This window comes from Piliocolobus tephrosceles, chromosome 17, assembly GCF_002776525.5.
Source record: "Piliocolobus tephrosceles isolate RC106 chromosome 17, ASM277652v3, whole genome shotgun sequence".
Classification (NCBI taxonomy): domain Eukaryota; kingdom Metazoa; phylum Chordata; class Mammalia; order Primates; family Cercopithecidae; genus Piliocolobus; species Piliocolobus tephrosceles.
This window is the reverse complement of record NC_045450.1, coordinates 71,995,378-72,007,251: the sequence shown is the minus strand read 5'-3', so window position 1 is coordinate 72,007,251 and position 11,874 is coordinate 71,995,378. Positions and strand designations below refer to the sequence as shown.

The following is an 11,874-nucleotide window of genomic DNA, read 5'->3' as shown; positions in this document are numbered from 1 at the left end:
CTGGGTGTGGATTTGAGTTGGGATGACATTGATGATTAGCTGGGTGTGGATTTGAGTTGGGGTGACATTATTGATTAGCTGGGTGTGGGTTAAAGTTGGGATGACATTATTGATGATTAGCTGGGTGTGGATTTGAGTTGGGGTGACATTATTGATGATTAACTGGGTGTGGATTTGAGTTGGGATGACATTGATGATTAGCTGGGTGTATTTGTGTTGGGATAATGTTATTGAAGATTAGCTGGGTGTGGATTTGAGTTGGGATGACATTGGTGATTAGCTGAGTGTGGATTTAGGTTGGGATGACATTACTGATGATTAGCTGGGGGAGTTTTTGTCTTCACAGTGTTTTCTCCCCATGTACGAATGTTTCCTGTCTCTGCCTTTACTGAAGTCTTGTAAAGCTGTGAGTGGACTTACGTGCCTCCTGCTGCTGAGGCCTGGTCTGCTGCTCCTCCCACTGAGTGAGCGATGCTTCTGCTGGGTTGCTGTGTATCCCTCATTACCCGCCTTGCTGAGAGCTCCGTCGTTCTGCGGGACCCAGGGTTTGCGGGAGCTTTCCAGGTACACAGGTGCCAGGCGTGCTCCTCCACCCTGCGCTGGTCTTGGCTGCTGCTCTCTTGGGTGTCCCGGGTAAATGCAAGCCCCCTGCTCATAGGCAGCCCTCATATGATGGCTCCCAGCACTTTCTGTCCCACTGTTAGGGGCCCTGGGACCTGTTCTTCCAGTGACCCAGATGGGTGAGGCTATAACAGCCCTGGCCGGCTGCCTCTGTCCTTTGGTGACCGTGATGGGGAGGTGTCAGCAAAGCACCCTTTGTGTTGACTCCTCCTCCTGCCAGGTCTGTACTCTCTACCCGGTCACCCCATCTCCCTCGGACCATCCCCCAGATCAGCTGCTATCCCCAGGCCCTACCGTCAGGGGACCCAGGCCTGGTCAGGGAAAGTCGCTGGGTGCCACATTCTCCCCCATCGTCCCGCTCACTGCTTTCTCTTTATGGGTAAGGCTTCCCGAATGACGGGAACTAACGGTAGTGGTGAAGGCGAGGCGGGTTCATCAGGCATTTAGCAGCCAAGGGGTGGCTCATGAATGCAGATACAGTGCGGGGGCAGGAGAGGAGCTGGGCTGGGCTGACCTGGGAGGCCGAGGCTGATGGAGAGCGGGCAGGTAGGGTGGAGAGGCAGGAAGGCTGGTGGCAGTCACATTGCTGAGGGCCTAGAGCCTGGCCAGGGAGCTGTGGGGAGAGGCAGTGGGTGGGCTGGGGGTTCAGGCCTGCCTGGAGGGGAGGCAGCTGGCGCAGTGGCCCATACCCCATGGGGTGAAGGCCAGGGCAGGGTCCGGGGCGGCTTTGAGGGTGACCTGGAGCTGCTCAGGAAGTGAGATGGCTCAGCCTGGCCTGGCCATTGACTGGCAAGGAACGGACGGAGAAGTTGCGTTCTGGGCCTTCGGTGAGTGTGACATTTTCATTGTTGACGTAGCTTTAAAGATCTGATTGCTTAGGACATGCCTTGTAGCGCTACCAGCGTCTCAGCATTTGGCAGGTGTAGTCCAGTTCTGTTTGCACTTCCTCAATCTTATTCCTAGAAGGGAGAGTTCCCAGCCTTGCTTGATTTCCTCCCACTGATGGGAGGCTCATCACTTTACGGGAGGCTCATTTGACTTAGGCCTTCTGAAGGTAGTTTCATTCTGATAGATTTTTTTTTGTTTTTTTGAGACTGAGTCTCTGTCACCCAGGCTGGAGTGCAGTGGCACAATCTCAGCCCACTGCAAGCTCTGCCTCCCAGGTTCACGTGATTCTCCTGCCTCAGCCTCCCAAGTAGCTGGGACTACAGGCGCCCGCCACCTCGCCCGGCTAATTTTTTGTATTTTTAGTAGAGACGGGGTTTCACTGCGTTAGCCAGGATGGTCTTGATCTCCTGACCTCGTGATCTGCCCGCCTCGGCCTCCCAAAGTGCTGGGATTACAGGCGTGAGCCACCGCGCCTGGCCGCCTTCTGACAGATCTTCAGAGGCTTGGTGTGCGTGTGTTTGGAGGGTTCTCTTGCAAAAAGCCTTTTGTGAGTCCTCTTGGTTCCTTCCTCCAAGTCGGGGTCCCCGGGCTCCCTGAGGCACGATGGGTCTAACACAGAGACTTGCTCTTTCTTTCCCCCGTAGTGCTTCACCGATACAGACACATTTTGGGATTGTGGCAGCCAGATATCGGGCCATACGGAGGACTGCTGAACGTGGTGGTAAGTCCCGGAGCCTCGCGACGGGGTCTGTGCATGGGTAGGAGCGGTGCCTCACGTGGAGGAATTTGAGGGCCCCTTCTACCTGGGGACAAGCTGCCCAGATGTGCGTTCGAGGTAATTACCAAAAACTTCTTGCTCCGTCCCTTTTCAGGAGCCAATTTTATTTTCCAAATGGGCAAAGGTTCACTTAGAGCAACACTTTGGCCTCGTGGCCTGTCCTCGGACTCTCGGGTCGGGGGGGTGGCTTGTGAGGGCCTTTGCTTCCTGGATGCCAAGGCCCAGCGCGCACATGTTGGCAGGGTCTGGAGCTCGCCCTCAGCCAGGTCCTTCCTTTCTTGGTCTTTGCCCCACGTGTTGCAGCCATGTTGCACTCTGACATCTGTTTCCTTGGGTTCTGCCGTGGACCCCTTCTGACTGCCATGGTCTGGAAAGTGCTAGCATGTTGCAGGCGGAAGTCCAGGCTGGTGGCGGTCGCCTCCATTTCCCTTCTCCCGACAGCCTGCTGCTGGGGTCTGAGGACCCGTGAGGACATTTCTTTCCTGTTTGTTGGGTCTGCCATGGCAGTGCCTGTCTAGTCCCGGTACTCAATGATGGCCGGAGATGGAAGTCTGGCTTTCTTTCTTTTTTTTTTTTTTTTTTTTTTTTTGAGACGGAGTCTCGCTCTGCCGCCCAGGCTGGAGTGCAGTGGCCAGATCTCAGCTCACTGCAAGCTCCGCCTCCCGGGTTTACGCCATTCTCCTGCCTCAGCCTCCCGAGTAGCTGGGACTACAGGCGCCCGCCACCTCGCCCAGCTAGTTTTTTGTATTTTTTAGTAGAGACGGGGTTTCACCGTGTTAGCCAGGATGGTCTCAATCTCCTGACCTCGTGATCCGTCCGTCTCAGCCTTCCCAAGTGCTGGGATTACAGGCTTGAGCCACCGCGCCCGGCCTGGCTTTCTTTTTTGTTAAATTCTCGTTTTCTGGTGAAGTTTTCCTTCTCTTTGTTAATCTTTCTGGGTATAGTAGTGAAAGTTTCTTTCAAGTCTAGCCCCCGCCTTTTCTCCTGATCTCCAGGCATGCTGGCTACCCCCCACCCCTTACCATGCACCTGGGCACTTGTCTGGGTGCCGTGGCCTGGTCTCCCCAGGAGTCCCTGGCCCCGGCCTGCAGGCAGAGCGGAGTCAGAGCACCTGTTCTGCGCGGGCCCGGGGTGTGTGCATCTCAGGCTTGGGGAGGCGTCTCGTTCTCATTCCGGGTCACTCTCCTTCCCAGGACACAGCCCTCTGCAGGGCCCAGCCAGAGGCCCTCCGTGCACTCCTTCCCAGGCCCCGATTCTGCCTTTTCTCTTCCTGGCTTTGTGAGTCATGCTTTGCTTGGCCGCTTTGCCTCTCAGCAGTCACTCTACTTCCCTTCTCCACCTCCCACCCCTCACTCAGGATTCCACAGGTGCCTTGTGCAGCTGCCTGTGTGCAGCGTGGGGCTGTTCTCTGGTTGCCATCTTTGGCGTTTGGCTGCAGTAGTCCTGGCTCCTTTGTGGCCCTGATCTCCGTGTGCGCCTCTCCAGCCTGCGGGTGCCAGGCATGGGCCTTCCTCCCCAGCCAGTGGTCAGTGGCCTCAGGAAGCGGGGAGAAGGCCCTGCCCCTTGCCCCTCAGCCTGTCCCTTCTCTTCAGGGCCTTGGGTCCTCGTCTCTGGGCTGCCTTCATGGCTCTCTGGTGTGTTCAGTCTTTTTTCTTTTTCTTGTTTTCTTCCTCCTGGAATTAGGAGACAGTGTTCAGTCTGCATGGCTGGTCTCAGCAGGAGGGCAGGTTTGATGGGAGCTCTGGGGCCGGGGCCAGGAGCAGATGTCTGCTTGTAGTTCTCGGTCACCTGCCAATGTATGTTGAAAAGTAGTTGCTCATTAAACACAGTGAAGTTGTCCGACTTTTCTTGGTATTTGCAGGTGTCCCTGTGGAGTGAGGAGGTGGTGCTCTGCGGGGTCTGCATGGCTTCCGGTCCACCCTCCCACCCTCTTCCCCTCTCTCCCTCCCACCCTGCGTCCCGCCCCCTGCGCCCTCCTGCTGGAGCCTCTTGAAAGGAAAGCCCCGCCCTGACTTTGGTGAGCTCTGGGCAGGCACCCGGCCCCTGAGGTATCACTATCGCCATCGCTCTTGCTGTGTTGAAAACCCGGTGCTGGTGTTGTGGTTGTGCCCGGCTCCCTTTTGTGCACTCGGGACCAGGGGCTGAGCCCAGCGAGGGCAGGGCAGGTGTGTCTGTCTCCCCGTGGCCTCTGAGTAGGTTCTTGCGGGCCTGGCGTGCATGGCCCTCGGGCAGATGCTCCTCTGCAGCTCTGGGCTTTGCCCCCAGGTGGGGTTTGGGGCCGGGACACACAAGCTTCTCAGTTGTCATCTGGTAGGAGCAGCGGCCTTGGAGAAACCTGCTCCGTGTTTGTGTTGGGCGTCGCGTGGTCCAGCCTTGCTTTTAGGATGTTTCCTCCTAGAGACCAGCCCGGCAGCTCACAGCGTGGGCAGATTGCCTTCCTTTCTTTTAGTGGAGGAAGGGTGGTAATTGTTTTTCTTACTGGCAGTGAGTAATAGAGTGAAAAAAAAAAAAACCCCAAAAGCAGTGGATAATTGGGGAAAGTGGAGTCCGTGAGAGAACGGCACCAGCTCACGCTTGGCCCAGGCTCATTTGCCCCAGAAATGATGGAATTCTTTCCTCGGTTGCTGGAGCTAGAAGTCTCATGGGTCCTGGCTGTCCCAGAAGAGGGTGATGCTAGGCTGTCCTTCCTTATAAGCATGTGGCCGCTGTACCCAGAGCATGCTGGGTACACCCACCTCTGCATTTGCCCAGACACACGGGGACACATGGGCAGTGCACTCCTCAGCTCTTCACGCTTCTGAGCTCCCCTCCGAGGTCCTGGCGTCTCTCTCCTCCCCTGCACTTTGGTTTTGAAGCAAATCCCAGGCCCGTGGCATTTCAGCTGTCCCTTCCTCCCTCCGTGCAGCGCTCTAGGAAAGGGGTGTTTCCTGCATTTCCGTGTCACTGCCACACCTGACAAAAGTGGCAATTGTTCCTTCTGTTGCCTGTTGCCCAGGCCATGGCACGCTTCCTGGACCGTCTCAAAGCCGCCTTCGAGTGGCCGTTTGTTCAGCTCAGGACGTGAATGAGGCCCTTGCACTGCCGTTGTTCACTCTTTCCTGTTGGGAAATGCACCCCCGTTCGGTCGGCACCTCACCTGGTCTCACTTTCTGGATTATTCTGCCTCCTCCTGGTGCCCACCCCCATCATAGAGCTGGAAGATAGTGCTGGGCACTGGCTTGGATTCGAGGCACCTCAAGGGTGGGCGTGCGCGTCCCACGTGCTGGCCTGGCAGGAGCTTCTCTGTGCGATTGCAGTGCGGGGAGCCATGTGGGGCCGCGCTCACGCTGGCCTGGGAGCCACTCGCGGACCTTTGCCCGTCTCCTCCTGTAGGTGGATGGTTTGTTCATCATCGGATGGATGTACCTGCCTCCCCATGACCCCCACGTCGATGACCCCATGAGATTCAAGCCTCTGTTCAGGATCCACCTGATGGAGAGGAAGGCCGCCACGGTGGAGTGCATGTACGGCCACAAAGGGCCCCACCACGGCCACATCCAGGTGTGTGCGGGGCTGGGTCCTCACTGTCCCAGGGCTGTCCTGTGTAGGCTCCAGCCAGGCCTGCTGTGCTGTTCTGAGCTGCAGACCTGGGCTGTAGCAGGTCAGCGGGTGGGAGGGAGCTCCGGCCTGCTCTGCTTTCTTGTTCATGCCTCCGTGGTGCGGTGGACTCCGCAGCGGTCACTTGCCGGACCCCTCTGTTGATTCTGCCCTCAATTAGAGCCGCTGGTTCTTTGCAATTTCAGTTCCTGTGTTTCTTTTTTTCCTGTTTGCAAGAATATCAGTGTGGAATCAAGGCGCTCTCTGTTCTCTGATCTGGTCTGGCGGTGGCCCCCGTGTGAGCACAGCGTGTCATCTGTCACACCCTGCGTGTGAGACGCAGCCTTTTGCTGCTCTGTGTCACTGGGAAATGCAAACGCCCTCTCTGAGATGTGCCACCGCCACCTGCTCTGGGGGAGTGTTGCTCAGGGAGACTCAGCTCCCTCTGCTGGCACCGCGTTGGTTGCATCTTGGGTGCCTGCAGCGGGGTTTGGTGGGTGTGGTGCGGGAGGGGTCGTGGCCACCTGCCTGGCGTGGGGGATGCTGTGACGACTCTGCTCCTCACTCTCCTCTTTCCTCGCATTGCGAACACCGAAGATTGTGAAGAAGGATGAATTCTCCACCAAGTGTAACCAGACGGACCACCACAGGATGTCCGGCGGGAGGCAGGAGGTGAGCCCACGAGCCGGCCCTGTGTTCACGTGGCGTGGACCTTTCCCACGCGGGAGGGAAGTCAGCCGCATGCGACCTGCATGGTGGGCGTTTCCCATGGTTCAGCCAGTATTGTTGGTGTAGACCGCGCATCCAGCACACTCGGGGAACAGCATTGTGCGGGCGGGCAGGTTGCCAGTCCCCTCCCACCGCAGAACGAAGGAACTGCACAGGCCGTTTCTTTAGTTAGCTCTGCTTTGCCCCTTTGGCGGGCACATCCACTTGCTGGGGGGTGGCTGGGAGGCTGCTTCTAGGACGTGAGCTGCAGGGAGACCCGAGGGCTGCACCCAGAGCTCCTGTGTTTCCCACCCTCGAGCAGACTGTGTGGAGGCTTCCGGATCATGCCAGTGCAGGGGGGAAGCCTGTGTGTATTTTAATATTGCCCTTGAGTTTTAGCTTTCAAGGATCTAAGTCTTACTGCCATCTTAAAAAACACTCTTAAGAAGGAAGGTACGGTCGCTCACACCTGTGTTCCCAGCTCTTTGGGAGGCTGAGGCAGGAGGATCACTTGAAGTCAGGAGTTCACAACCAGCCAGGGCAACATAGTGAGACCCTGTCTCTACAAAACCCAAAAATACTTGCCAGGTATGGTGGCATGCCAGCTACTTAGGAGGCTGGGATGGGAGGATTGTCTGAGCCCAGGAGGTGGAGGCTGCAGTGAGCTATGATCGCACCACTGTACTCCCACGTGGGTGTCTCAAAAGAAAAAACAAAAAATTAGCCGGGCACACTACCAGGCCTGGCTAAATTTTTTGTATTTTTAGTAGAGACGGGGTTATGCCACGTTGCCCAGGCTGGTCGCAAACTCCTGGGCTCAAGCCATCTTCCCACCTTGGCCTCCCAAAGTGCTGGGATTGCAGGTGTGAGCCACCGTGCCCGGTTAGGGTGTGCGTTTCTTAGCTTGTTTGAGTTTTCTGGCGGTTTCCCCATAGTCAGAGGACTGCAGAGAGGGTTAAGATGAACCAAATGTCCTGTTTCTTAGAATCCTTTGCAGGTGAGTGAGGTTCCTGTTTTCTCAAATAGATGGCATGTGAAGATGATCAATAATGGAAAGGTTTTCTTCATTTATTACGCTGTCATTTTAGATTTGATTTTATACACAGAAACCTACAACGTATGTGTGATTGCTGTGGTTCACTTTTTTTTTTTTTTTTTTTTTTTGAAACAGAGTCTTGTTCTGTTGCCCAGGCTGGAGTGCAGTGGGGCGATGTTGGCAATTCTACTGCCTCAGCCTCCCGAGTAGCTGAGATTACAGGCACCTTCCACCGTGCCCAGCTACTTTTTGTGTTTTTAGTAGAGACGGGGTTTCACCATGTTGGTCAGGCTGGTCTCGAACTCCTGACCTCAGGCGATCCGCCCACCTCGGCCTCCCAAAGTGCTGGGATTACAGGTGTGAGTCACTGTGCCAGGCCTTATGGTTCACATTTAATTGAAAAATGTCAACAGATTTTTCAAGAATAGAAACTCCTCAGCTGTTGAGCCCTTAACAAAGAAAACCGTATTATATTTCTGGTACTGTATTCTTTGGGATTAGGAAAAGTTTCTGTAAGCCAGCTTCTGTGTGGGCTCTTCACTGATTTTGAACTGGAGTAGTATTTTTCCGGATTGTAAATATAACAACAGATGCTTCTTGTGGAAATGAGAGGAACCCCCGGGAGTGAAGGTGAGAGGGAAGGTCGTGCTGGAATCTTGTTGGGGGTGTGAATTTATGTTTCCCTTATTCTGAGTGAGGCCAGCCTAGTGTCTTGGGCTCAGGAGCTCTCTGTGGGCGCTTTCTCAGGAGCTGTCTGCTCAGAGCCCGTGCCTCTCTTTCTGTTTGGTGTTGGCGGGTTTCAAGTGGGTTTGTAGGAGCTTGTTAACTATTTGGAAACTGAAGCCCTTCCAGATAGGAGTTGCCAGGTTTTTTTCTTGTTCATTTTTTTTTTGTCTTTGGATTTGTCTTATGGTGTGTTTTCATCCACGGAACTTTTTGTCTTTAATGTTAATTTTCAGAGATGGGGTGTCTCACTTTGTTGCCCAGGCTGGTCCCAAACTCCTGGGCACAAGTGATCTTCCCGCCTTGGCCTCCCAAAGTTCTGGGGCTACAGGCATGAGCCACTGTGCCCAGCTGTATTTTTAATTTTTACATAAGCAGATGTATCCATCTTTCTTTAAAAGACTCTCAGTTTAGTGCCGTCCTGAGATCTCTCCCTGACCCAGATATGTTTACAAATGAGCTCATACTTTTATTTTTCTCTCGTGTCTGTGTCTGGTTCTGTTGGATTTATTCTGATGTGAAATGTAAGGCTCAGCCCCAGCCTTGGTTCTGTGCAGACCTGCTCTGTTATCCCCACACTGGATGTGAAATAACCACACTTTCTCCATCAGTTTGTAGTGCTGCTTTTGTCCTAGGTTACCCTGTATATTTGGTTCATTTCTGGGCTTGATACTGTGATCCATATGTCTGTCTACATGTCAGTACCACACTATTCTAATTCTGGTAGCTTTTGTTTGTTTTGAGACGTAGTCTCGCCCTGTCCAGTGCAATGGTGCGATCTTGGCTCACTGCAACCTCCACCTCCTGGGTTCAAGTGATTCTCCTGCCTCAGCCTCCCTCCCAAGTAGCTGGGATTACAGATGCCCGCCACCACGCCTGGCTAATTTTTATATTTTTAGCAGAGACAGGGTTTCGCCATGTTGGCCAGGTTGGTCTTGAACTCCTGACCTCAGGTGATCTGCCCGCCTTGGCCTCCCAAAGTGCTGGGATAACAGGTGTGAGTCATCGTGCCTGGCCGAATTTTTGTAGTTTTATCACTATATTTTATTTTATTTTTGACTTAGAGACAGAGTCTCACTGTGTTGCCCAGGCTGGGCTCAAGTGATCCTCCTACCTCAGCCTCCCAAAGTGTTGGGATTACAGCTGTGAGTCACTGCACTGGCCTGTCACTAATTTTAACTGTTTGTATTTCTCTTCTATTTTGGAATGTTCCTGACTCATTTTGTTCATTTGCTGTATGAACTCTAGAAGCAGCTATTTCCCAGAAACATCCCCTTGCTGTCTCTTGTGATTGGAACCGCAGCACGCCTACGGTCAGTGTGTGGAGCGCTGCCGTTTGTGTGATGTCCACACCCCATCCAGCACACTCCCTCGGCTCGGCCCGCTCCTGAGCTCCCCCTCCCGGAGTTGACAGAGTGACGGTGCCACTGTCCCAGGTAGGGCAGAGGCTGGGGCTGGCGACGGTGCTGCCCCGCCCATGCTAGAGTGACAGCGGCCTCTCCTCTCCTGAAGGGGCTGCACTGGCTGCGCCCTCCTGTGGGGCTTGTCACCTGGTCCCACAGTCCCTTTGTTCGTCTTGAGGCCTGCAGTGTCCTCGCTGCTTTTCTCTCAGGACGTGTAGGGGTTCAGAGGGTGGCTCTCTGTGGATTCATGCATCAGCTGGGAGCGCGTCTCCACTTTCTAGCTAAGTCTTTTTAGGCCAGAGAGCAGGTAGGTTACCGGGAGAGCTGCGTTCCAGGAAGAGGACATCCCAGGAGGTTCGGACACGGTGACACATGCTGATAATTTTCACAACTGAGGTAAAAGATTGGGCATAGGAATTCGGTACTGCCCTGTGCTCTGCTGGCTGATAGCTTCTGATCAGCGCTGTGTTAGTCCATTTTCACACTGCCGATAAAGACATACCCGAGACTGGGTAATCTGTAAGGGAAAGAGGTTGAATGGACTCACAGTTCCATGTGGCTGGGGAGGCCTCACAATCATGGTGGACGGCGAAAGGCATGTCTTTTTTTTTTTTTTTTTTGAGACGGAGTCTCGCTCTGTCGCCCAGGCTGGAGTGCAGTGGCCGGATCTCAGCTCACTGCAAGCTCCGCCTCCCGGGTTTACACCATTCTCCTGCCTCAGCCTCCCGAGTAGCTGGGCGCCCACCACCTCGCCCGGCTAGTTTTTTGTATTTTTTAGTAGAGACGGGGTTTCACCGTGTTAGCCAGGATGGTCTCGATCTCTTGACCTCGTGATCCGCCCGTCTCGGCCTCCCAAAGTGCTGGGATTACAGGCTTGAGCCACCGCGCCCGGCCGAAAGGCACATCTTACGTGGTGGCAAGCCAAAGAAGAGAGAACTTGCCCAGGGGAACTCCCCTTTGTAAGACCATCGCCTCTTGTGAGACTTACTCACTGTCATGAGAGCAGCGTGGAAAAGACCCCGCCCCTACGATTCGGTTACCTCCCACAGGGACCCTCCCATGAAGAGCTACGGTTCAAGATGAGATTTGGGTGGGGACGCAGCCAAACCGTATCAAGCACGTTCCAAGGGAGTGGAGTCCTGTCTGCAGGGAGGTTGGAGGGGCTGGGCCGTGGACAGGGGAGGCTGCGAGAGCAGTGCAGTCTCTTTGGCATCCCTGCACCTCTGTGTGGGCCACCGCTGCCCTGGGAGGTCGTTCCTTGTGCCCAGGCTGCCTCACTGGCATGATCTGGTGATGTTCCCAGGGTTGTGGGTTCCCTCAGCCCTGGGTCCTTGTGAGAAATGGGACCCTTGGGCCCACCCAGACCTGGCCTTTTCTGTATGGGTGCCAGGCCAAGCCACCGTGTCCCTTCCCACTCCTGTGTGTTTCGGGCCCCTCCCTTCAGACTGAGGCTTTTGTAAATCTCAGGCCTGAGAAAGGAGCAGAGAGAAGGGAGGATGGGCCATGCTCCTGTCTCAAGCAGCCAGCAGGCATCCTTGTTACCCCAGCCCCCTCTGCCAGGGCTGCCGTGAGGGTCGCGAGGACGGTGTGTTTAGTGAGCAGGCCCTGGGTCAACGTGAACTGGATCGTTGTCGTGCATGTCCCGGGCTCCCTGTTTTTTTTTCTTGTGGCTTGTATGTATTGCTCTGATAAGTAATTTCATAATAAACATGCTCGGGACGGCCTTCTTCTGGGTAACAGGGTCTGGCTGGTAGTCCCGTTGCTTGGACCACTTTATGCAAACTGAGGTCATGGCTGCAGGTGCACACTCGTCTTCCTGATGGTGTCGAGTTGAGGTCTCATTACTCACAGTGGTAACATTGAAATCTTTCTTCATTACATTCAGTTACTTTTGATTCTGTTATTTAAAGAGCCTTTCCTCAAGTTCAGCCACTCAAGTTTTAATTTTGATGAGGTCCAATTTGTGAAACTTTTTGTTTTTTTATGGTTATTTTCTGAGTCCTAAAAAACGTCCTAAAAACTGAGTCCTAAAAAACTCAGTTTGCAAAGATAGGCTCCATTTTTTTTTTTTAAATAGAAATTTGGTAGCGTCACATCAGGTTCTGCATTTGTGTGGAGGCCTGTGCCCCATCTTGAATGAT

At 54.3% G+C, this 11,874-nt stretch overlaps 1 protein-coding gene across 6 annotated transcripts in view; it reads left to right on the top strand.

Annotated features, from left to right (window-relative positions):
* The window catches only part of FBXO31 (F-box protein 31), a 55,563-nt gene that overhangs the window by 32,997 nt on the left and 10,692 nt on the right, over window positions 1-11,874 (top strand). For all 6 annotated transcript variants that reach the window (XM_023228985.3, XM_023228984.3, XM_023228983.3 and 3 more), the window contains 3 exons: window positions 2,154-2,230; window positions 5,660-5,827; window positions 6,461-6,535. In XM_023228985.3, the coding sequence (XP_023084753.1) occupies window positions 5,687-5,827; window positions 6,461-6,535 (216 nt within the window). In that variant the 5' untranslated portion in view covers window positions 2,154-2,230; window positions 5,660-5,686. The remainder of the gene's footprint in view (window positions 1-2,153; window positions 2,231-5,659; window positions 5,828-6,460; window positions 6,536-11,874) is intronic.